The 23,411-nt window shown below is 39.1% G+C and overlaps 1 protein-coding gene across 1 annotated transcript in view; it reads right to left on the minus strand.

Moving 5' to 3' along the window:
• Positions 1–904: 904 nt before the first annotated feature.
• The window catches only part of pde2a (phosphodiesterase 2A), a 122,394-nt gene continuing 99,887 nt past the window's right edge, over positions 905–23,411 (minus strand). Inside the window, exons 11-30 of the mRNA XM_008301684.1 lie at positions 22,382–22,450; positions 22,127–22,257; positions 17,116–17,227; positions 16,980–17,019; positions 16,401–16,464; positions 16,041–16,122; positions 15,452–15,626; positions 14,272–14,384; positions 12,320–12,397; positions 12,089–12,211; positions 11,892–11,962; positions 9,933–10,055; positions 9,759–9,846; positions 9,156–9,203; positions 8,746–8,820; positions 8,522–8,621; positions 7,315–7,427; positions 5,696–5,734; positions 5,453–5,559; positions 905–4,547 (exon numbers count right to left, since the gene is read on the minus strand). Coding sequence (XP_008299906.1) covers positions 4,313–4,547; positions 5,453–5,559; positions 5,696–5,734; positions 7,315–7,427; positions 8,522–8,621; positions 8,746–8,820; positions 9,156–9,203; positions 9,759–9,846; positions 9,933–10,055; positions 11,892–11,962; positions 12,089–12,211; positions 12,320–12,397; positions 14,272–14,384; positions 15,452–15,626; positions 16,041–16,122; positions 16,401–16,464; positions 16,980–17,019; positions 17,116–17,227; positions 22,127–22,257; positions 22,382–22,450 — 1,986 coding nt within the window. The 3' untranslated portion in view covers positions 905–4,312. The remainder of the gene's footprint in view (positions 4,548–5,452; positions 5,560–5,695; positions 5,735–7,314; positions 7,428–8,521; positions 8,622–8,745; positions 8,821–9,155; positions 9,204–9,758; positions 9,847–9,932; positions 10,056–11,891; positions 11,963–12,088; positions 12,212–12,319; positions 12,398–14,271; positions 14,385–15,451; positions 15,627–16,040; positions 16,123–16,400; positions 16,465–16,979; positions 17,020–17,115; positions 17,228–22,126; positions 22,258–22,381; positions 22,451–23,411) is intronic.

Raw genomic sequence — 23,411 nt, forward strand, 5'->3', positions numbered from 1 at the left:
GAATGATGTGTGCTCTAATTGATTTGTATTACTGTATTATTATAGTATAGTATATTATAGCAAAACCTCTACTTTTATTAAAGTGAAGTTGTTGTTCACCTAAGTAAATTATCTGAACAGTTCCTTTGCCCTGTATTTAAAAAATATATCATAAGTAAAAATCCTGCAGAAGTGAGTAAGTCATTTACATACACAAAAGTTAAAATATTGATGCTACTATCAATCTAAATTAGTAAAGGAAATATGTAGCTTTTGTAAAACTCACTTCATGTCTTTCTATGAGTTTTCTGTTTGTTCGAGGTAACGTCATATTAAATGCCACCTAACATTCCTTGCTTGAATTTCCTTCCCACAGTATGGTAATTTCACTTTATTTATATTTTTAGCAAGGCTTGTCTCACTTTAATTGGGATAACTTCATAATATCCAAAGGTGCCCACACAGGAATAGACAGAATTTTAGGCACAGTATAAAAGGGACTCATGTCAAGTTCCTAAATTATACATATCCAAAATAAATTGCTTTTTAATTAAATTTTACATCACTTCGGGGGCTTTTGGTAAAATACAATTTGGACAGGTACTCACTGGAGCCTCATCCCAAAATACAAGCATTAGATACAGTATAAACAAAGCGTGGCAAGCTTATTTCAACTACAGGCAGAATGTAGAGAGAGGAGACAACATAGTAGAGTTTAGCTCCAGGGCCCCTGATATGTTAATCTGGCCATGCTTATACAGTATGTGACATAGGCCAACAGGATCAGCAGAGATGCCACTGTGATGACTGAATCAGTGTTGCCAGATACAAACGCACAACTCCGGGCAGCCTGTCATGGTGGAGTGAAGCTGCACAGTAGCTACAGCATATGGTGTGTGTGCACATGTAGAGACAACAACCAAGAAGCCTTTCACCAGATTTATTCCAAGAAAGAAAGAAAAAAAAAAAAAGATTCAAAATGTCATCAATTTGCCTTCATCTCAAAAATGTTCTTGTTCATTACATCCAAAGGAGAACAAGACCACCAGCACTCAGAACTCGAGGAAACAAATAATTAACAGACGACAGGATTAAGTCCTTAGTATAAGCATCATTTATACATTTCAGATTAATCTGGGTTTGTATTTGTGGTAGAATATCATATGCATATCCTAAATACACATATATTTTCTTTCATCTGCTCTGTAGAAGTCTAAGCTTGGGGTTGTTCAAAAATGGCCTGAAAAATAAAAAGAAAGAGAACAGGATGCAACCACTTTAAATACATTAAAGAATCGAAATACTTCCCAGTGTAATAATGACAGACAATCAAGAAACATTTCTTTTTTTTAAAACTGTTATTTACAGCAATTATATTTTTGCCACTTTTAACAATTATGTCAGAGGTGATCATTACAGTGACGTTACATCACAGGCCGTAGTCCTGCTGTTCTGTGATGATGGGAACTGGATCGGGTTCGTACTTCATGGACAAGCCGTCATGATGTATCAGAAAATATGAACACAGCCCTCACTCCAACATTAGGGAACAAAATATATTTTAAGTTGCGTCTGTTTTTCACTTTGCAGCTTGGCCAGGAAGTAGAAAACGTTTGCTTGGCACATTGAGCCCTGACTCTCTAAAACGAACATAAAAGGACAGATACACAGTCATTATAGAAAACTGTCCTAGGTCTGAACTCTCAAAAGCATTTTAGGATTAAAATTGTCACACTCCACTGACTTTTTTTTTTTTTTTCTCAACGGAAACATCATGATCTAACACCCAAAAGCCTTTGGCAACTCAGACCTAAAGCAATAATTTAACAAGAGGCATAGGTATTTACATAGGAATCTATGCAATGTCACAGAGGCAGACACTTCATATTGCACATGAAAAAAGGCAGGTACATATGAAACAGTGGTTTTTAAAATAATAGAAATGGGAAAACCACGAGTGAGTTTGAGAAAGAGAAAGAGTGGCTCTTCTACAAACACAGCTATGCCCTTTTTTAAAAAACTTTATAGTAAAAATATTCAGTCCGTGAAGCAGACCAAGGCAGATCAAACGCTTTCATCCAGCCAAGCTAATGCATATCCCAGTGTAGGTATAACACATACATCAAACCGCTTTGCGAACCAATTAACCTTCCTCACTGATGCACCCTCGTGAGAGCCTTTCAAAGACAAGTTACACATTTAAATCCTATGATTGCAATAATTTTGCTTTCATCTACTTTCACTGACATTTACATTATTAGGGCTGCATAAAAGGAAGGGGAGAAGGAGAAGAAGAAGAAGAAGAAGAAGAAGAAGAAATTCTAGCCAATCACTTGAGGATCGTGTCAGCCTTATTTCTGTCAACACCAGCTTTGTAAAGACCTGTTACACCGAGCATTTCTCTCTTGATCTTAAACCAACTACCTCCACTGCTCTCTCTCTCGTCCAGACACCCACTCGTCCGTCCACTCATTCGCTCGCTGAGTCTCCACATGCAGCCTACATACAGTGGTGTCCATTAGAGACATTTCTCCTTAGAACTATTCTGCAGTTATCTTAACTCTGCAGCATTTCCTGGTTCAAACATTTTAAGGTACAACTGAGTATGGCGTATTGTAACACAACACCCCAAAATGTCAGGTTTTCTCTGAGGCACAATCTGAGAACTTTACTCTATTTTCCAAACTTTTCCTTTGGAGTGCAGCAATAGTGAACTGTTCAAGAACGAGTCATTTCTATGATGGCTACATCTCTAGTTCCTTTTTTTTAAAAAAAAAAAAAAGAAAAAAGGAGAAAAAAAAAAAGAATGTTTTGGGTGCACTGAGATCTCAACAAAATGCTTTTATGCCTGCGTATATAACACCCAAAGGTAGTTGTACAGATAAAATATAAAGAAGTGACATGACATGACATCTGAGGTCTTCACACAGTTATTTCACAAATATACATCTTCTCAGCATGGCGATCATTCAGTCAACACATCGGTACTCATACTATGTCTATAACAAATATACAACACACATACTAAACAGACTCTTTATTTCAATTTTCATATATTAAAAGCTCTAAGAAAGGCAGCAAAGATGCGCAATAAGGCAGATCCATATGACACACTCCATATAACACGCTCTAATCTGGCACATTTACACGAACGAATGAGATGGATCTTTTAAAGGGCTTCAGTTGCTCTCTATCTAAGTGAATTTAATGAGGAAATCAGTAAAAAAATAAAACAGCACAGGTGAGAGGAAGTGTGAAGGATGATGCGAGGAAAAAAAGTGGGTTTTAGACTGGGTTTTAGGTCATGAGTGGCTTTTGTTTGAGGTGTAAATGCTGACTTGAAGTAGTGACATGCAGTTAGTATGGACGGTGTGTGTGTGTGTGTGTGTGTGTGTGTGTGTGTTTTTTTTTTTAGTGCTTTATGCGTGGAGTAGAGTCCGGGATTAGTGACTGTCATTGATAAGTGATTGTCAAATTGTCCTTTTCACCCCCAAAATGAAAAACAATGTGGGAAAGCGAATCGATGCGCGTGAGGGTTAAAACGTTGTCTAAACAAAAGAACAAAAACTCCCTGTACAACTTCATGGTCATGAAATAATTAAATATACTCTGAAGAGCTGAATACAAAAATGTGTTCTGATGGTATAAAAATGGACTGCATTAATGTCTTAGCTGTGGAGAAAATCAACACTGACCCAGATAAAAGGAATAATACATGAGGTGTCCATACAGCATGCATTCATAAGCATCAGGTGAGGGCTATGGCAGCTGCTTTTGTCTGAAAAAAGCCGAGCCATTTAAATCAATATAAGCTATTATGAAACATTTTACAGAAAGTATAGCACTGCATCTCACTGTTACATGTTGAAGTAGTCTTTGCCATAAGAATGAATGTTTTTTTTTTCTCCCTCCGTCTTGTGTGTCTAAACAGTATGTGCATGTACATGTGTGTGTCAATGCGTGTGTGTTTTTACAATCTTAATCAGGATCAGCACTGTATGAATGAACTTGTGACAAGTGGTAGAAACCTATTTTTCCAGAATAGCTGCTGAAAAAGATAAAGTCACCATCTTCTGCTTTCCTCGACTGTAGACACAAGCCACATGTAGCATCTAATCAGTGAACCGGCTCAGATGGATCCACTCGTTTCAGATCACTCGTCTGATTCAGTTAGTTTGAAACTTTGTCCTGTCCGTTCTGCATGGCCTGCTAAGCATCTAAGTGATTGACAGCAGAGAGAACCGTCCATCTTAGGTCGCTGAAAAGGTATCCTCAGCCTCTTATTGGACCACAGACAGAAAACTTCACGAAACCATCAGCAGCCCCGCCGTTGTCACTGACCCCTCCCTCCTTCTGTGTCGTCAAGGCAACCGTTGAGGCAGTGGTCATCGCTTCCGAAGGCCCCCTGGGACTGCAGCAGCTCGTACTCCTGGTCCAGGAAGTCCAGGCTGTTGTTGCTAGGCAACCCACGGATGGTGAACTTGTGGGACACTTTGGTCCACTGCTCACGATTTGCCGCCACTCTCTCGTACAGCTCGGTGGCCCCAGGTAACAGCTCAGACAGCAGCCTGAAGGGACAGAGGAATGTGGGGGCAGGAGAGGTAAAGAGTTGTTACTTGAAGTGAAACTAAAAGTACAGCTTAGATATTATTCTACATTAAAGTCCCAGTCTGGGAATTTGTTTAATTTTCACAGTTCCAAATCAAAGCATCATTTAATTACATATTCTTTTAATTCCATGTATTTAACTTCATGTCTCCATGAAGCTAAGGACATAGAAATGTCTTCATTTGAACTATTTTATATAATATTTACTTTAAACGCAGCATTTTGTGTTGCTAATCCCCAAATAAGTGCTTTTTTTGGGCCACTTGAGGGCTGTAAACACAACATATTATCGCTTTAAAAGGTCGATAAGGCAAGTGTGTTCGCAAACATTTTATTATTTACACTTGCAGCAGTCATCAAGCAGAATTAGTATTCATTTGGAGTCGCGTTTGAGTCCACCTAATGAATGTAAATTCAGCATTCACTCTAATTTTATCTGTTTTCCTTTCCGCCGTCTCCTGAGGAGAAATATGTGACTTAGCTGCTAAAAGATCCTGCAGTATATGTTCAGCAGCAAGTCGCTAACTGTGTACAGTGCGTTTGAAGAGCTTTTTCCACTGGAAAAAAGCTGCTGGAAGCGATGCTGGTAAGAGTGAACTTACAGCAGTCAGCCGAAAGACGCTAAAATGTTGCTCCAAGAGAAGAAGGAAACTTCAGAATCAGGTGATAATTTGTGGATAGACTCCTCTTCTGAAGGAGTTCTACATGTTTTCCTTTTACTATTTTCAGTTTTGTTCAAAACTCAATGTATTTCCCTATATGTGGAACTGATCCTGAGAGGACCGATGTAGACCAGTGGCAAAGTGATCTTCGTTCACAGGAACCAAAAGAAAGAGGACGTGATGTTTTTGCTTTTTGTACGCACTTGTAGATGGGCATGGCGATATGTTCCATGAAGCTGATCTGCAGTTCTGGGATGTACGCTTTCTCTCTGTCCATCATCTCACTGGGCCTGTTTCCCATGGCTTTTTCCTACACACGCACACAAACACACACAATGCAGATATGAATAATGAGCTCTGTAATGTGTAAATAAAACACACGTCAGCTGCATGTAAAAAACATAATGTCACATGCCATTTAAAGGCAAGTGTACGGTGACACATACCAGATCTCCTTGAGAGAAGAACTCTTTATAAATCAGCTCCTGTGGACATACAGAGACAGACATATATTATTGTTCACATGGTTGCATATTCACAGATACACTGATTAAGCCCAATAAGATCCAATTTACATTTGTGTCATATCTCGCATATATTTTTAAAGAATAGAATAACTGTGATATCAAAAGTTTGGACTTTTATTCCACTTCTAACATCCTATATTACTGCAAATATGGTTAATGTCCCCATCACTTTGTTACTCCTAGTTTTTGCCGCGTGAAAAATGGGATGTTTTTAGTGTGTGTAGCTTTAAATGAAGCTGAGCTACTGCTGTCCGCGCCCACTTCAGGAAGAAGACTCTCTCTGCAGCAGCGATTGACAACAAAACAGTTGTCGGCACAAAGGTGGAGTTTCTAGGCAGGACTATATAAAGCTGGAGGTAGACAACTAATGGTTTGTTATTTGGTACATAGCAGTTCAGTAAAATTATCACTGGATTGTAAAGCTGGAAAGCTACCTAGTTGTCAGGGGCTTAAGGAATGGCAGAATCAAATGTCTTCATATCTTAACAGTTTTCACTTTACACCTCCAAGTTTATACCAACCACAAAACACAATAAAAATAGATTTTCATCATATTGGACCTTTAAAAATGAGCATAAACCAAACTTGAATGAAAATCTTCCATGCCACTATGCCTTGAATTTAGACTTATACCATCTGGAAGGCAAACTTACTGCGTCACAGTCTGAATTTTTGGTTTTCTGAGTGTTATTCATTTTTTCAACTGGACCATGCTAAATCACAACAATGCTGTAATCTGAGATAAACTGCCATTCCCCTTTATTACATTTCAATTTTTGGTGTGATTCCTGTTTTTTTGTTAATCCCTGTGCCAGTGAGAAAATAATCTACTAACTGAGACCAATACAAGCCAGACATTGCACAATGATTTTCTCCACTGTATTAAACAGAAATGTGTTGTTGGTTTAGGATAACAGCGCATTTGCTGTAGGTGCTAGGTGTTTGGAGATTGAGGGTGTAGGATTTAGGGCATGGTTTAGGGGTTTGGTGTTGAAAAGGGGGGCAGGCCAAGATTAAGCATAATCCTAAAACATAGTGTGATCGCATAGAACAGAATATAATGGAGTATGGCTCAAAGGTTATTTCAAGCTGTACAGATTTGCATCTCATAATCTTTATTGTCCTAGAAATGGGGCAGTTTTACAGTGTAGACATTGGTAATTGAAAATCTATAGAAATGTGATAAGGACAAGAGGAAAAATACATTTTCATGAAACAGTCTGTAATCACGTCATGTGAAACCTTTGCTTGTTTTTTGTCTCAACTTGCAACAAGCAGCTTGAACTGTTACAACATGCATTGTGTTGGGTCACTATAATCACCACTATTCCATACACTAATATACTTTTGCAATTTGCACCACACTAATGACTGGGTATTAATTTTATCTAATTGTTCACATTACAAGGGTGATTGCAGTAACGACGGGTCACGTTTGTGTAATTGAATGTACTGTAACAAATAAGCCATTGTACAAAACATTAGGCCATACTCTGTATAGTGTAAATCATAGACATTTGTGTAGACTATATACTGACAGCAATCTTGCGTGTGGTTTTCCAGCCCTTGGTTTGGTCTGACAGGTCACACGAAGTCATCAACAGACACAGCAGCATGGAGCGGTGGGTCCGGCTTTTTGGATTGTATCCATCTGAAACACACATTAACACATCGCTCTACGTAAACAGCATTTTAATCAGTGATGTTAACTTCTAATTACATGGTAACTCTTTGAAGATCTGAGAAAAAATACTCTTCAGATTCAAACATTTTACTGATTAATATACGTTTTTTTGAAATTCAGTGCATTTTAGTGTCCTCAAAATGCCCAGCTACGACACGCTGACACACTGATGATCAAAAGCCACCAATGGATGTCACAGGTAAGTGCCATTTGCATGTTTGGTAAAAGGCCATTATGTTTCCATGGCACCTTGACACTGTATAATTTCATTTGGCGCTAAGTTCAACTATTTTAGTCTGTGATTGACAAATTACACACACTGTGGTGTGAGAAAGTTGCAAACTCATTGTGAGGTTTTTTAATGTCCTTGAATTGCTTTAACAGCTCAAAATTGATTCCACTGAGGAGACACTCAGGATAACTTATAATTGGTTGCATTCAGCCGTAACAAACTGCTGGCCAGAAGGTTACAGCCAATTATATTGCATAACAGTGTAAGCAACTGTCTCTGCAAGAGGGTAAATAGACCAGATTATTAGGAATGTCAGTGCTGAATGCTACGAGTTTGACCTCAGATCTCTGTAAAATAAGTCACTTAATGAAGACGTTGAGTGAGAAAGTTCTTTCCGTGTGGTGTTAAGTAAGTCATTCTGCAGAGGAAATGGATTCAGAAACTGGTGTTCAAAGGAAGTGCATCGCCTTGTAAAATAACTGTTTTCTAAATAACATACATAAAATTCTTACAGATTGCATTAGACAAGACTGACATGTGGTGATGTACAGTAGTTGCCTGTGTATCTGTCAGTGATTATTTAATTGAAGGACCAATGTAAACTGTATTTTTAGTTGTGATTTCCACAAAATGATTAATATTGTCTGCTGTATAAGCTGTCATTGCATATTTTCTCCTGTAAAATCAACCTGTTCTAATCTAAAGAGAGGTAAAAATAATAGTTTGGTGCACTGGACCATCTCAGTTGAGTCTCCTTCGGCTGTTCAGGGATGTGAGTGTAAAGCAAAAGCAGAGACGTGAATGTGCATATTGAACCACTGAGACGTACTATCAGCCATCTTCTGCAAGTCCTTGAAAATGCGCAGGTGGTGAGCTAGGTCTGTAGCCAAAATTATGTCTCTCATCAGATCCAACATGCGCGTGTAATCCTAAAAAAAACATCAAAAATATCTTTAGCTGGCACAGACAGTGATGAGAGAATGTAGAATCTAAATGAAAGACAGACAAAAAAGAGAAAAAATAATTATCTGTATGACGGATTTTAGATTTCACCTTCCTGTTGAACTTCTCAAAGATGTTGCAGCCATGAGTGTTCAGAATTGCAATGGCCTGGGCAAAGTGATGCCTCTGTTGTGGTGAATAAAGCAGAGTAACAAAATGTCAGAGCTAATCTGAGAATGATGCTTTTAAAGTAATGCTAAGTCATGTTGCAATGCAAAAAGCAAAACCAACTGAAATGCCTTGCATTGCCTCATAACTGCATAGACTTTGACCACTAGATGTCACAGTAGAACACAACATCAGTCACTCTCAACTATGGAGGGAGACAACTATGAAGAAGCAAACTAATATAATCAATGACAAAACTGAGCATTTGTTGGTCTTTTCTATAATATATGCAGTAAAGACTGATATAGTGCCCCATGCTGTTGGAAACCATTGTTAAAGCTCTGATAGTTTACCTCCATCACAGATCCCTCTGAGCTGTAGAGAGCAGCCAGCACAGATTGCTGTAAAATAAAACAGACAGACAAATGAAACAGAATCCTTTTACAGTTCACACTGTATTGATTCAAATGGAACACCTTCCTTTAATAAAATGCAGCAGTGTTTCTCTTCAACAATCCATGTCAGCTCTAATATAAATTTCAGAATAGGAAACATGAAAAGAGGATGATGAAACGGTGGATGACCTTTGTTGTGTAATGCCAGCTGGTGTGTGTGTACTGGAGGGTGCTGGAGGGTTGTGCACCAGAGCAACATGCTTGTAATCACAATGACATCTAGTGTCTCACTGGGGCAAATTCACAGATGATGAGCTAAAACCAGACACTCTAATATTACTGAAAAACACCCAGAGCCTGGCTCCTATTGACGCACACCATCCCCAGCATCTATGGAACACGTCACTTTTCAGTCTGTATTTTCAAAGTGCAGATGCAGCGCTGCTTCACTGCACTTGTTTGGGAGCAATGATATTCTTATTCAATTCCTTTTTTTCCACTTTGTATCACTGTTTATGTTTCATCAAATACTCTCTAATAAAGCATTTTATGTGCTCTCACCGAGGCGACTTGGAAAGAATTGTTGGTGCCACGGTGGTCCAGGTCATGGCACATACAGGACACAAACAGAGCTAAAATCTCTATATCCCTACAAGACAGAGGACAAAGTAGAATAATTGTGACATTAACAATGCAAAAATGAATTGCTGAAGTGTTCAAGAGCTGTATACTCACTCGAGGTAGTTGGACAGCCCTAGGTTTTTATAGAGCAGGTAGCAGAAGTGTGAGACGGAGAAGGCATGCATCCAGTTGTGGTACGGAGGATCCCTGTAGCCTTTCTTCACCATCAGACAGAACCTGACAACAAGGCAGCAGTTTAATTATGGTCTACACCTCAGCATGATGCCAGTGACACATGTATGTGAACTATTAAAGCAATACATCATTACCCCACTTTCTTTGAACATGTAATTGACAATAGCAGGAGACTTTATTTATACAGCATGAATCATGCATAAACTACAATACAAAGTGCAGATAGTCATGACTTTTATAATAAAACAATAGGGAATGAGTACAACAGAATAAGGAAAAAAAACTTAGGAAGAAAAAAAGGTAAAAAGATGTCTTAGTTTGACAGCAACAGATTTAGATTCCCTAAGACCCTTAGGCAGACTGTTTCTGAGTTTTGAAGCAAAATTAAGAAAGTCTGCCTCTACTGTGCCTTTTAGCTCTAAACTCAGGAACAATCAAGAGGTTTGGGACCTAGCGGGCACATATGTCAGCCATTCAGCGATTTAAAAAAAGCCAGAAAAAGGATTAATTAAAGTGAATTGTAAAGACTTTAAGACTTGAGGAATGTGGGATGTCTGTCTGGTTTTGTGCTGCTGTTTTCTGTACAGCTGACCGAAATCTTTATGAGACACAACCAAGAGAAAAGCATTACTGAAAGCATGTATTAACTTTTTTGTGTCTCCTTAGGCCAGTAACAGTCTATTTTTGGAAATATCTCTTAAAGCCCCTCTCTGGTAGTTGATTATAGCCCGAAAAACTCATCTCCATGTATTAAAGTTTAGAGTTTAGCCTTTGAAAATAATCTGTTCCTGCCTTAAAATAGCTCAGAGTTAACTGTTGTGTCCTCTAGAATGTGCAGCTCTCAAGTCCATGCCTTCCTACCTGCCCACTGCAGCTCGAGCACACCTGCTCACCTACGATTCTTCTCAAACACTGCAAAATTACTTTATGCTACAAAATGGTAAGTTGTAAAAGTTAAGTAATACAGCCATACGTGTTTTATACCAAAATCCAATTCTTAAGAAGAACAGAGATACAGAAAACCTGCAAGGTGACAGGATTGGTTCCTCAGGTTTGTTCTGTTTGAAACCCTGGAAGTCTGAAACCATGTTTTTGAGACCATCATCAGTACGCTACACTTTCAAGGTGGAAATGCTCCACCTTGTAAACTGCTTATTAAGATCATGGTAAGTCTTCATGCGTATAACGAACACATCATATAAACGTGCCCAAAAAAGTAAATAACAGAATTTTCACGAAGGGGGGTGTTCAAATACCAGGACATTTCCAACAACTTAACAATGAAACATTATAAGTTTAGGTCAGAATTAAAACCACCTAGGTTTTTGTCCTGTAACTTGGTGTTCAAGGTGAATTATTTTAGATTTTCTCTCTCAGATTTTTCTCCAATAGCTAGGATCTCAGTTTAGTCTTTATCTGGCTGCAATAAGTCCAGAGACTTACGTCAGAAAGGCATACAATCAAGCTGTTGAAAGAACTGCAATCATTTAGGCTTACACAGATATATATAGCTCGGTATCGTCTGCGTCATTATGGAGACTGATGTTGAGACTTAACAATATTGAGTGATTTCATCATGAACGGTTTGCTTTGTACAATTGTTCTCTCTTTCCATGGAGTTTGGGTATTAAAAGAGTAATAAGACTTGAAAAATGAGAATAACTCAACCCCAAGAGTACTTAAAGCCCATCTACTCCAACATACTATAAAGCGGTTGACAGGAATGAACAAGATTAAAAATAGGGAGCTGGTACCAAAGAGAAAAAATAAAAGCAAATCAGAAAGATCAGTTCCTAAATGCGGACCACTTAAAGTAGCTGACGGACACACATGCACAAAGACTTGTTTTCAGTGTATGAACTGATGCAGCTGTCAGACCTGGCGAGAGTGTGCAGGTCGATCTTGTACGTGTTGATGAAACCCATGTCTTCGAACATGCTGAGGATGCACTGCAGACACACAACAGGAGCAGTTACATCAGCTTTCATTCTGCGTTTTGGTCTTGTATCCCTATAATTTCACTTTTCCACTTAATCTGTGAGTTTTCCAGCACACGCATCCTCTCCTTTCCTTACCATGGGCGTGGTGTCGTCAGGCAGGGATCGTGGCGTGTACGTGAACTCGGCGTAGCACGGGTGAATCTCTTGCACCGGGTCGATCCCGGGCACCAGCAGCTTAGACACCTCTTCCTCTGAAACCTGCAACAGACACATACTGAATCATATGGAGTAAATAATATTAACAGTGCCGGTAAATACTATGTGTCTCTGCGTGAGCGTGAATGAGATGTATAGGTGGGATTTTACCTTCATATGGTACATCATCATTTCATTGGCCAGGTGGGATCTGAACTGAGCCTCGTGGACTCTCTTGTAGAGCAGAGACTAAAGAAACAAACAAATCCATTATTATAACACGGATACCTGGCTACAACATGATCCACAGGTCAGCTGCAGAGCCACAGTTTTCATCTTTTCATTATTTTGACAGAAAACTTTCAAAGACAATGGCGTTGAAAGAGATTGTGTTCGATCATGAGGATCCAAAAGAGCTTTATTTTAAAAGAAAGAAAAGAACCGGCAGCCACAGTCACATTTTTCCTCCTGTTCATAATAGATCATGCAGTTAAACCCTTTTTTGAGCTTTCATATTAATCTACTGTGGTCTGTGTTTGTGAATTCATATTTAAATCCATATTAACAAGTGCAATATAGTCGGTAGTAGAATTCTTGCAGCATTTGTCCAGCATTGTAAACAATAAAAGTCATGCTGAATGCTGCTTACATTTCAATAAACAAGAAGAGCTGCTTTTTACAACCCACAGAACTGTGTACACCATGATGCAGCACTGATGAATAATGTATTCAGTTGTGTTTTAATGATTAATGAGCTGCCTCGAAGGCAATTATTTTTCCAATCAAATAGCTTTGTAGTTTGTAGATAAACTATTGAGTACCTGCAGTCATTCAAAGGTCAGACTCTACAAGACCCAGTTAATATGAAGAGGAATCGGAAATCCTGAATAAAATATTACGTCACAGCTGTATGTTTATATCAATGAACACACTGTTGTAAGACTCTTTCTTTGTCAAGTTATCTGAAATCACCTGCGAACATAAAGTGATCATGTTTAAAACGACATCAATCAATTGTTGGTTTGATTCATCTTAAAATCCTTAAAATACTCAAATAAGTTGCACGTCTGCTGCAGTAAATTACTAGAGGCAAGAAAAATCAATCCCATTACTGAAATGTCTGGTAAAAGATGATGAAAGCAGCAGCAATAAAGAGACATTCGATGACAAAGTTTGATCATCGCATTATGAATAATGTGGTTTTACAGCAAGTGAAGACTATACTTTAGGTAGTTGTAGGATTGGAAACACTTGAAAACAGCGATAAAAACCATAATAATATATTTCTTGATGACATTACACCTCTCTCTCTCTCTCTCTCTCTCTCTCTCTCTCTCTCTCACACCTTTTTTTGATCATCATTATTGTTACAAACATCTTCACGATCGTCTTTGTGAGCCACGTACGGCAGAGGAGCTGAATGTATGTTAATGGGTTTAAAGCAGTCATACAATGCCGATGAAGTGCACCACAAAAGCCACTCAGTTCCATCAGACTGAATCTCTTCAGAATTTCCCTCGAGACTTCACTCTGCTCTGCGTTTGACTGAGCATTTTGCTCCCACTGAACTGATCCCACTTTGCCAGACAGAATCAATCTCTCTAATCTAACAGCATTAAGAACAGATACAGGACACTGTTTTAAGGAGTAAGAGGCTCCTAATGATGGACATACTGTAAATGCTCATTTTCTAAACTTTCTTTTATTCCTCTCTGAGTCGTCAAATCAATCAGCGGGTGTAAGGATTCATGGGACTTGGAGATGACATTATTTAAAATCAGGCTGACTTAATGACCTGCGTTTGTTTACAGTGAGTCAGTGTGTATGAAGATGAATGTGTCTCATAGGAAATGCTGCATCTATTCCTTCTAATGATTCATATGAGAAAAGTGAGAAGTTTAACATTTTAGTTATTGGAGTTTATTTATTTTATGCTTAATATACTTGGTTGTATAACTTGCTTGCACATCCATACACTAACCTACACTGACAAATGGAGCAGAGGAGTGTGTTGACGAATGTGCAGCATTGAATAAGAATATTGGAAACAATTTAACGCGTTGTCCTCATCCATGGCTGCTCAACATGCCGGACCAGAACATTTAAAGGTTATGGAGACTCACGTGGGCGATGCTGATACCACAGTAGATGGAGAAAGCCGTGGCCAGATCTTCATCGAAGCGGTTGAACCACGGCCCATTCATTTTATTCACCAGCTCGGCTACGCCAATCACCTCTAGAAAGAGCAGGATTTACAGAGGAGGAGGAGGAGAACAGAAATAATAGTGAAGAGAAGAATGGAAAAGAAGAAGGTGAGACATTGAGGGAGGAAATGAATAGAACGAGCAGAGATGGATGGAGGCAGAGAAAGTTGATAATGAAGAAAAATGGCAGGGACGAGAAAATGAAGCACGGAATGCGACAGCCAGAGATGCAGAACAGACGTTGAGTCAAAGGTCTGCTAACTTCAATTAATTTCACACTAGATTTCAACCTAATTGCACATAAAAAAAAGATCAGAAATTAAACTGTTAACCTGCGCTTCAGACATTTTTCTATAACATGACAAATCAAACTGAATCCACAGTTTCTCTGCTTGGATACAAGCAAGCAGCAGGCAGAGGGTTCTGAAATTTCTAAGTATGGAACATACTGAAGATGGTCTAAAGTGCACTTTATGCACTGCAACATTTCGGCACAAGGATGTGATGTAACCGTTCTTTGTGCTATTCTGAGAGCGCAACTGTGTGGAAATGTAGCTTTGCTTTTTAAAAACAAAACAGGATGAGCAGGTACTGGATGTGCTGTTGAGGACAAAAACAAAGCATTTGCCAGCGTGGAAATATGATGAAACCTGATAATGCGATAAAAAGCTGATATTTGTGATTTAGTTGCTCAATTATGGCAGAATACTACGATGCAGAGTTAAGCTACTAAAGTAGAGAAAACATACTTCAAAGACCTTTTAGTTTTTATGCTCTGAGTTGCTGAAACTGCCTTTGTAAGGATCTGAGAGTAGCTAAATGTGATATATATTTACCTGAAATCTGTCCTTTGAGCTCTTCTTATGACTAAAATGTTTCAAAAACAAATTTTTCTATCTTTATCTATTTCATTTTTATTGGATTTTTATCTTTTTTTGTATGATTTCTTTAGAAATTCTCTTTGAATTGCACATGCCTGTATTAAAGGTGATGTGGAAATAAAGACTGATGCTTTATGGAGCTTTAACTAAGAAAAGAACTGTTTTGGCAAGATGTTGTCCTTTGAAATGCTTGTGTGAAGGCAATGTTGTATTGATACCGTTGTTCTCATCTTTGATGGGGAAGCAGAGGATGTTGCGAGTCTTGAATCCTGTGCTGTCATCAACACCACGGTAGAAGAGAGGGTGGGAATAGGCATCTTTAATGTTCAAAATCTGACCGGTGGTTGCGACGTGTCCTGCGATTCCCTGATCAGCTGGGATACGAAACTCCTTCTGCACTCGGACATCAACACATGCAAAAAGGTTTGTTATCAAAAAACTTTTTAATTAAAAAAAAACATTTTTGGTTTCATTTTAGCATTGACAGTAGACCCAAACAGGAAATGTGGGAGTAACAGCAACAGAGCTGCTCAATTATTGGGCAAATTCACCATTAAAGTCTGTAAGGGGACCTGTGCTGGATGTAATTTCTCCCATAATTTCCTGTCTGTCTCTGGTGCCAAACTTTCTAATGAATGCATAAAATGTCCCCATTTTGTTTTTGTTGATGTTGCAAACACACTTAGACCAGTACACTACAGGGAAGATGCCAGATAAGCGATTATTTAGTAAAAACATTCACGCAGAGAGATTAAAAGCATGTTTGAGTCAAAAAAAAAAACAACAACAGACGCCTGTTTGCTGTACCTCCTCGTCGCTCACCACACCGCCATCAAATACCTTCGCCACCAGCTCGTGGCTGAGGCGATCCAGTAGGAACACTGAACAGCTGCAGCGACAGAGACAGGCAGAGTTAGACGGGTAAAGGAGAACAGAGCAAAGCAGGGAAAATTACAGTGTTTTATCTCATTTCATCTCAGGTCATTTAGCAACTTTTATTAAATGAGGCAAGTCGGTTAAGAACAAATTGCCAAGATAGCCTTTACGAATGGAGATAAAGACGTTCGCACTATACGCAGCCACACGCACACACACGCACGCACACACACACGCACGCACACACACACACACAGAAATGCCCCTTTGAAGATGAATCAGAGGGCTTACATCTCTGCATCACTGAGGTTCCTGGCCTCCACTATAATTTCCTGTAACAGCACTGACACATCATCTGAAAGAGAGAGAGAGAGAGAGAGAGAGAGAGAAAAGGAGAGGGTGAGAAAGGAATTAAAAGGAAAACAGAGGAAATTAAACAGATACAGCAAAACTCAGATAGACAGAAACAGAGATTACACCACTAGTGCCCGTGAATCAGCTGCACTGGCTGATAAGAGCTTTTGTAATCAACGGTTCAGTTCAGTGAGAGGCAATTTGCTCTACCACAGGATCAATTTTTGTACCTGCAATCATGACGAATCAACAATGACTTATTCTTCTGCTGGTGCTTACCGTTTGATAAGGATGGAAATGCCTCGGTGTAATTATACGATAGAGAGGTGGAGCCATCTTTTAAATGGCCTTTTGATTTTATGATTATGATCCTGGCTGTAATCACCTATAGGGTCAGTAATATCTCATTCAATTATGTGCGCCGCTTCACTTGGTGATCGTTTGAATGTCTGCCAAGTTGTCCTACAACCTTCCTTCCCTCACACAGACAGACAGAAGAAGGGGAAAAAGACCTACCCAAGTGTGTAAAGAGATTCTTGGCCACTTGTAAGAGCGCCTATGTGGAGAAACAGTGGACACAAAAAGCTCTTCAAAATGCAGCTTCATGTATATTTATGTGTGCATACAGCGAGTGTGTGGGCATGTGCAGTACCTGGCACTCCACTTTCAGCTTCTGTTCTTTCTGGAAGGCCAAAGTTGAAGTGAGGACTGTTGAAGTGTAGCAGAAGCAGTGCTGGATGGCATGTTCGTCGACCTCTGTGTGTCTGTAGAGCAAAACACACACACACAGTCAAATAAATCTGAATGGAAATCTGAATATAGACACTAATTATCACTCTGCTGTGGGATTTAAAAAAAAAAAACCTTTAATATCAAATGTCAGACACATACTATACAGATTTAGATTTTTGTGCACCTAACACATTACATTATAAATCATAAACAACACATTCTCAAGTCGACACTCTCACTAATAATGGACGATTTGAGACGATGCTTTCAAGCTACATCACCTCAGTGTCTAACTGTTGTCAATGAGTAATGTCTTGTTTTGAAAATTTAACCGCTCATATTCCTCTGTGTCTCAACATAACTCCAAATTAAGGAAAACCTCACTGAGTTTTGAGGCTTAACACACGGGTTTGCACGAATGACAATCCTATGTCGTTTTCATTACATTTCTTAAACTTGCTAAACAAGTACAACTGAAACAATCAATTTAACCAATTAGTAGACTGACAAAATTATAATTTCCACCTGATCTGATAATCATGAAGTGTTCCCTTTTAAATATAAAAAAAAACCTCTTTCAGTTCCTGAGATATGAGGATTTGTAAATCATATTAAACTGACGATCTTTGGAATGTTTTGTACTCTTGGTTACACAAAAGCTATAGTATCATATTAGGCTTTAGAAAATTGTAATAAACATTTTAAAAATTTGTTTATCAGTGGTTGAATATAAGTATATTTCATCATATAATGTCATTTTTATGTATTGTACACTTTTAATGCACTTTCAGTTTATCTTATTATAACCATTTTAGCGTTACTGCTTCTACTTCATTGCATACATAAAGAGATGTGTTGCACTTTGGATCCCGCTATATTTATTGGGCAGATACATCAAAATTTTATAAAACACACAAAGCACATAGGATCAGCTCATGAAAGATGCATGGTTATAGAATAAACATCCAACATACCCCAAAGATATTAAAAAATGCAAGCAATTTTCTATAAAAAAAAACAACACCATAAATTGAGACATTTTAAATAATGAATACATTTCATACTAGAAGATTGTGCTGCAAAAAAGTCTGCTCTTTTGTTTAAGCAAGTAAAAAGACTACAGATTTCTTCCAACACTGCATGTCATAGATGTGTTAATTGCCAGCTGATATATTAGGATGTGGCAAAGACAAACGTTTGTTCATCAGCTGATGGTTAAAATAATCTTTTTGGTTGCAGTCGTAACAGAAAGGTGAGACGTCGAGCTGTAGACTAAAAACAGAGATGAGAAAGACTCACAGCCATTAAAGTTACTGTAAAATGTCTTAAATGACAGAAAACCAAAATAGACTCTGATCTCCTGCAGGAACTGAATGTGTGACTGTTGCATTTAAGAGGCAAAGCAGTGATGACAGAGATGCGATTAATTGCCAGCAGTTATGTGTCTTTACCCACAGAGGGCAGTGGCACATTACTGAGCTGATGTTGGGGCAGAATGTCGCTCCAAGGCTTTCTTGCCCTCAGCTTAGACTCAAAGGAATTAGAGAAAAGACCTTGTAGGCTCAGTTTTGGGTCCATTGCTTTCACTCGGCCACATGCAGATCTTTATGACTGACATTCGGCAGCGTTACACAGAACAATAGAGAAGCTGGAGGATAATTTTCTCTGATATGAGCCAGTTATGATCGAATATAGTCTCCATTTCCACAGTGAGACTAGCAACCAGTGGGAGCCCATTTCCAAACACGAGAAGTTGGACACATGCAGTGAAAAAGCACACTATACTTTCCACTAAGAATTTATGAACAAGACTGTTAGTAAGAATGCGTGCATCCTGTTTGGTCTGCTGTGATGCTGCCATGAAGTTGGCTGCAGTCGTACAGTGATACAGACATTCTGAGATTCTGCCATGTCTTGGGAATAAACCCAACAACTGACAGCTTCGCCCTCCCCGACGCTGCTGTCATCACAAAAACTCATCTTGGTGTTTGTCTTGTGTATCCATGATCTCCAGGATGCAGGTTTATTTGAGTTCACCATTTTTGTACACAATGGCATCCTGTTCATTTTCAACATGCCCTGTGTGAAAAATAAGGCTCGCTGATGTTTTTGATGCTTTCCTTGCGGCGTTGTCACCTGCTTGGCACCAGAACTGAGTTATGGACCTGTTGCTGGCGTCACAATATGTTGTCAAGCACCTGTGTGCTCAACTAAGAGGCCAAATTATGCATTTAGGAGGCAAGAAAGGCTCCGGCGAACTCTGAATATGCATTATGTAGTATGGAATATGCAATCTATATGATCAGGCGATGTTTCTTTGAGAAATATGACTCTACTGGGAGCAGAGGATAGATTTATCACATTATATGCACAGTTGCGACCATAATCCTGCTGCTGTTACTATGGTAATGAGATGCCAGCTCTGTCATCAGTGCCACTGGCAGAGGAAGAAATTATAGGACATGATCACTGCACATCTATCTAAGTCTTCACAGAGGGAACGTGTGCAAAGGAGAAGGATTGTATCTGAGTGCCTGCATCTGTGTGAAGCGTGTGAAAACAATATACAGAATAAGTTTCCTCACACTTTCAGACTGTTTCGCAAACACGGAAACAAACAGCTGGAGTGCGCTTTTACAGACTTCTGTATTCAGGAGATAGCAGCAGTGCTCCTGGCAGCACACGCACACACAAATACATGCCAAAACATGATGCCAAACCAGGCAGCCAAGCCACCCGCTGCTGTTAGACTCATGACCTGACTCCAGATCATCACATCGCCATCATCATCACAGCCATCTGGTCACACACGCTGATTTTATCCTCACGCACACACACACACACACGCACAAGAGGGAGGCGATTTGACACAAGCTCAAATGTGCCATGGTATCCGTTCAGGGGAGGACTGGTAATGTGGATTTTCTGTCAAGGTCCAGACAGCTGCTGGACATGACTGAGCCCAGGTGGAAAGAGGAGACGCAGACAGAACACCTGTGGATAGGTGAGAATTGGATGCTTAACTAAATATAAATGGTGTTTTCTGTGACAGAGGGCCTCAAATCCAGTGGGAAATGTGCAGATCAGTGGACTTCAAATACGCAGTGAGTGAGCCAAACACAGCGGGTAACCGATCAAATGTAATCTGCATCGTTTCCCCGGATCATGTCATTGTGCGCTGTCCTTCCAGACGCGCAGCATCATCAACACTTTCTGCCCAAACTAATTAAAGAATTTCTAATTTCACATGGAATGTCAGCAGTCCGAGGATTCATTCAGTTCTGAATGAATGTTTGCAGCCTGTGAACAGATCTGCTGCTTGGCTGCACCAGTTTTAATCCTTGTTGTGGTTTTAAATCGTACTGTACTGCGACTAACTAGCTTATATAGGTAACTTGAAAAGAGACAACGTACTGCAAGCAGCCTATTATTGTAAACATAATCTGCCAGTGTTTTGTGCTTTGTGATCTGAGGAGGTAAGAAGCTTTGCTCTACAGAATCTAAAAGAGATGGATAGAAGAGACTGAAGAGTTGTGTGTAAATCATGTATCTATATATATGAAATGTGCATTGTTTTGCTCTGTTGTCTAAATGCCATCAAGAGGTTAAAGAAAATCAAACAGCCTCTGTGAGTTGCATGCATGCCGGGACTACACATTTAAAAACATTAACTTTCACTGTAAAGCAGCACCTGCATGAGCATGTGTAACACCGTCCAACTTTTAGAGGGCATTCACCTTTCCATTACTCCTTCATTTTGCACATATACTCACACCTTCTGTGCCTTTTATTTGGAACCCATTATAACACTACCTCCGTGTCTGTCATGTTTAACCCTCTGAACTCCAAGCAGTTTCTGGACATTATTTGCTTATTTCGACTCACTGTGGGCTCATTTTTCACTGCAATATAAAGTCCTGCAGCTCGATGGAAACCATGGCTGGAATTAGTCAAAAATCAACTATCACTATCAAGCACTTATAATGCCATAAATCATCAAAAAAGAGAAATCACAGTTTAATTTCTATGATTAGTTCTTATACTGAATTTTTTTAAAAATGGAATCAACATTTTTCTAGTTGTCCTCAGCTTTCCCCAACACAGCTAAGTCACTAATGGCTTTATGGTTGCTATCATGATTTTTTTTTGTTGTTTACCGAATCTTGTCAGTTTTTTGGTGAATTTTAAATGTGACATGATGTTAATGATTTTGATCAAATATCCTGATTTTAGCTTTGATTCCTAAACGGCAGGTCACATATGATTAGATAAAAGGGCTGCCAGAAAGTTGAAATTCCGATGATTCTTTCAGTTTTTACAATTGCTGGCTCTTATAAATGGTGTAACACTGGTGATTATTTTAGAAGACCTGAATTTCAAATCTGCCTGCGTTTTGGGTTCCAGAGGGTTAAAAGTTATTGTACATGGTTTGCACAGCTCCTTGGATTAAACAGATATCCTACTGCCACCAAGAACCGTAGCAAGATGACAACCTGGATGAGTGTTTCTGTGCTGCTCCTGCTCCAGGGCTGCTTTCGTGTCTCAGTCCTTTCCTATTTGGGAATAGCCTTCAGCACAACCTGATTGTTAGCTGCAGATTTCAGTGGAAACAGCGGTGCAGTCTCCACTGCTCTAAACTCAACAAATCTAAGCTCGACCACTCAGGCCCCATGCCAACATCACTTTAAGCCGCTGTCAGACAAATCTTTATATCTACCATGACTCAGCACTTGAAGAATTAGAAGAAAGCCAAATCAACTTCGAATTGGCAACACAGTATTTTCAACATATTCCGGCATGAAGGCATCAGTGACTCAGAGTGAGTTTCTGAACAGCTGTAAGGTTAACAGATTGGTGAGTGTCTCTTTCTCTCTGCATGAAATAGCCACATAACCAAAAGGAGCAACTTACAGCACGAACACATTACATACCTCTGTCCACCCTGTTTGTTGAAGGCGCATGCAAGTGCCACCACCTGACCGGTAGCCCTGCTGACCACAGGAACACACAGCATGGAGGAGATCTCACAGCCCAGCATACTGGACAGTTGCCTCTTCTCCTCCTGAGAAGAACAAAAAGATTAGACAGACAGACGGACGGACGGACGGACGGACGGACGGACGGACAGACAGACAGACAGACAGATTCTTGCAGCACATTTTTTAAAAAAAGAAAAAGATTCTTACAGCACTAATATCCTGAAGTGTAATTGACTTCTTCTTCTCCACAACCTGTCCAAAACGTCCAAACATCAGCTGAACAGAGGAGAGAAAAAGAGAGAGGTGAAGGAAAACACCATAACGAGGGTGAAAGACATGAAGAAAGTAGAATTCTTAAAAAAAAAAAAAAAAAAAACCAGATTCTCTGGAGATTCTTTCAGAGGCTAAAATATATAAATAAAGGCTGTTTTATTTTGAGTGGAGCTTATTACCTCTCTTGTTAAATAGCACAAATAGCCCATCTAGGCTTTTTTTTCTTTTTTTTTTGTGTCCTAATATCTCTCGACACAAACTATTATCAAGATTTCACACATCATTTAGCCTGAGGCACACAGTCTATTCACACCATAATGGAAAGCCTTTTAAAAATGCTGCATCTGCACCACAACCATGGATGGGAGCGACCCAAAGGAAGTGATTACTTCTCATGCTCAGATTTTTATTTTTTTTTTTAATTAGAACCCCTGCCAAGGATTATGAAAGATTACACGTGAGAGCTTTATTCTATCTTGTCAGTCAAAGAGAGCTACATGCAGGGTTGCAACACATGCATTATAAGTGTTCTTATTAAAATATGCAACAAATACCCCTGAATTATGTCCCTTGGTTAATACATCAGTAAAGTAATGAAACCTCTGAGTAAGTACATATTTGATGTAATGAAGAAATGTCTGACTAAATGAAGGTATAATAAGCCCCCAAGCATTCTGAACATTTTTTGCCATAATTTTTACATTTTTTTATAGCAATATAAAATCATGCACCTCTATGGAAACAGCACGGCCATGGCTAGAATTAGAGGGAACTCAAAAATATCTTCCTTGCAGTATGACACAGTTGTAATGTCACAAATCATAAAATCAAGAAAAAAAAACTAAAAGTGCATTTTGTTGATTATTTATTTTACAAAATTGAAAGAAAAATGGAATTATCATGCACAACATTTTCCAAGTGCCCACAGGTTTTTACTAATACTGGGAAGAAATGGTTGCTTTGC

This window comes from Stegastes partitus, unplaced genomic scaffold (genome assembly GCF_000690725.1).
Source record: "Stegastes partitus isolate 25-593 unplaced genomic scaffold, Stegastes_partitus-1.0.2 Scaffold35, whole genome shotgun sequence".
NCBI classification, from domain to species: domain Eukaryota; kingdom Metazoa; phylum Chordata; class Actinopteri; family Pomacentridae; genus Stegastes; species Stegastes partitus.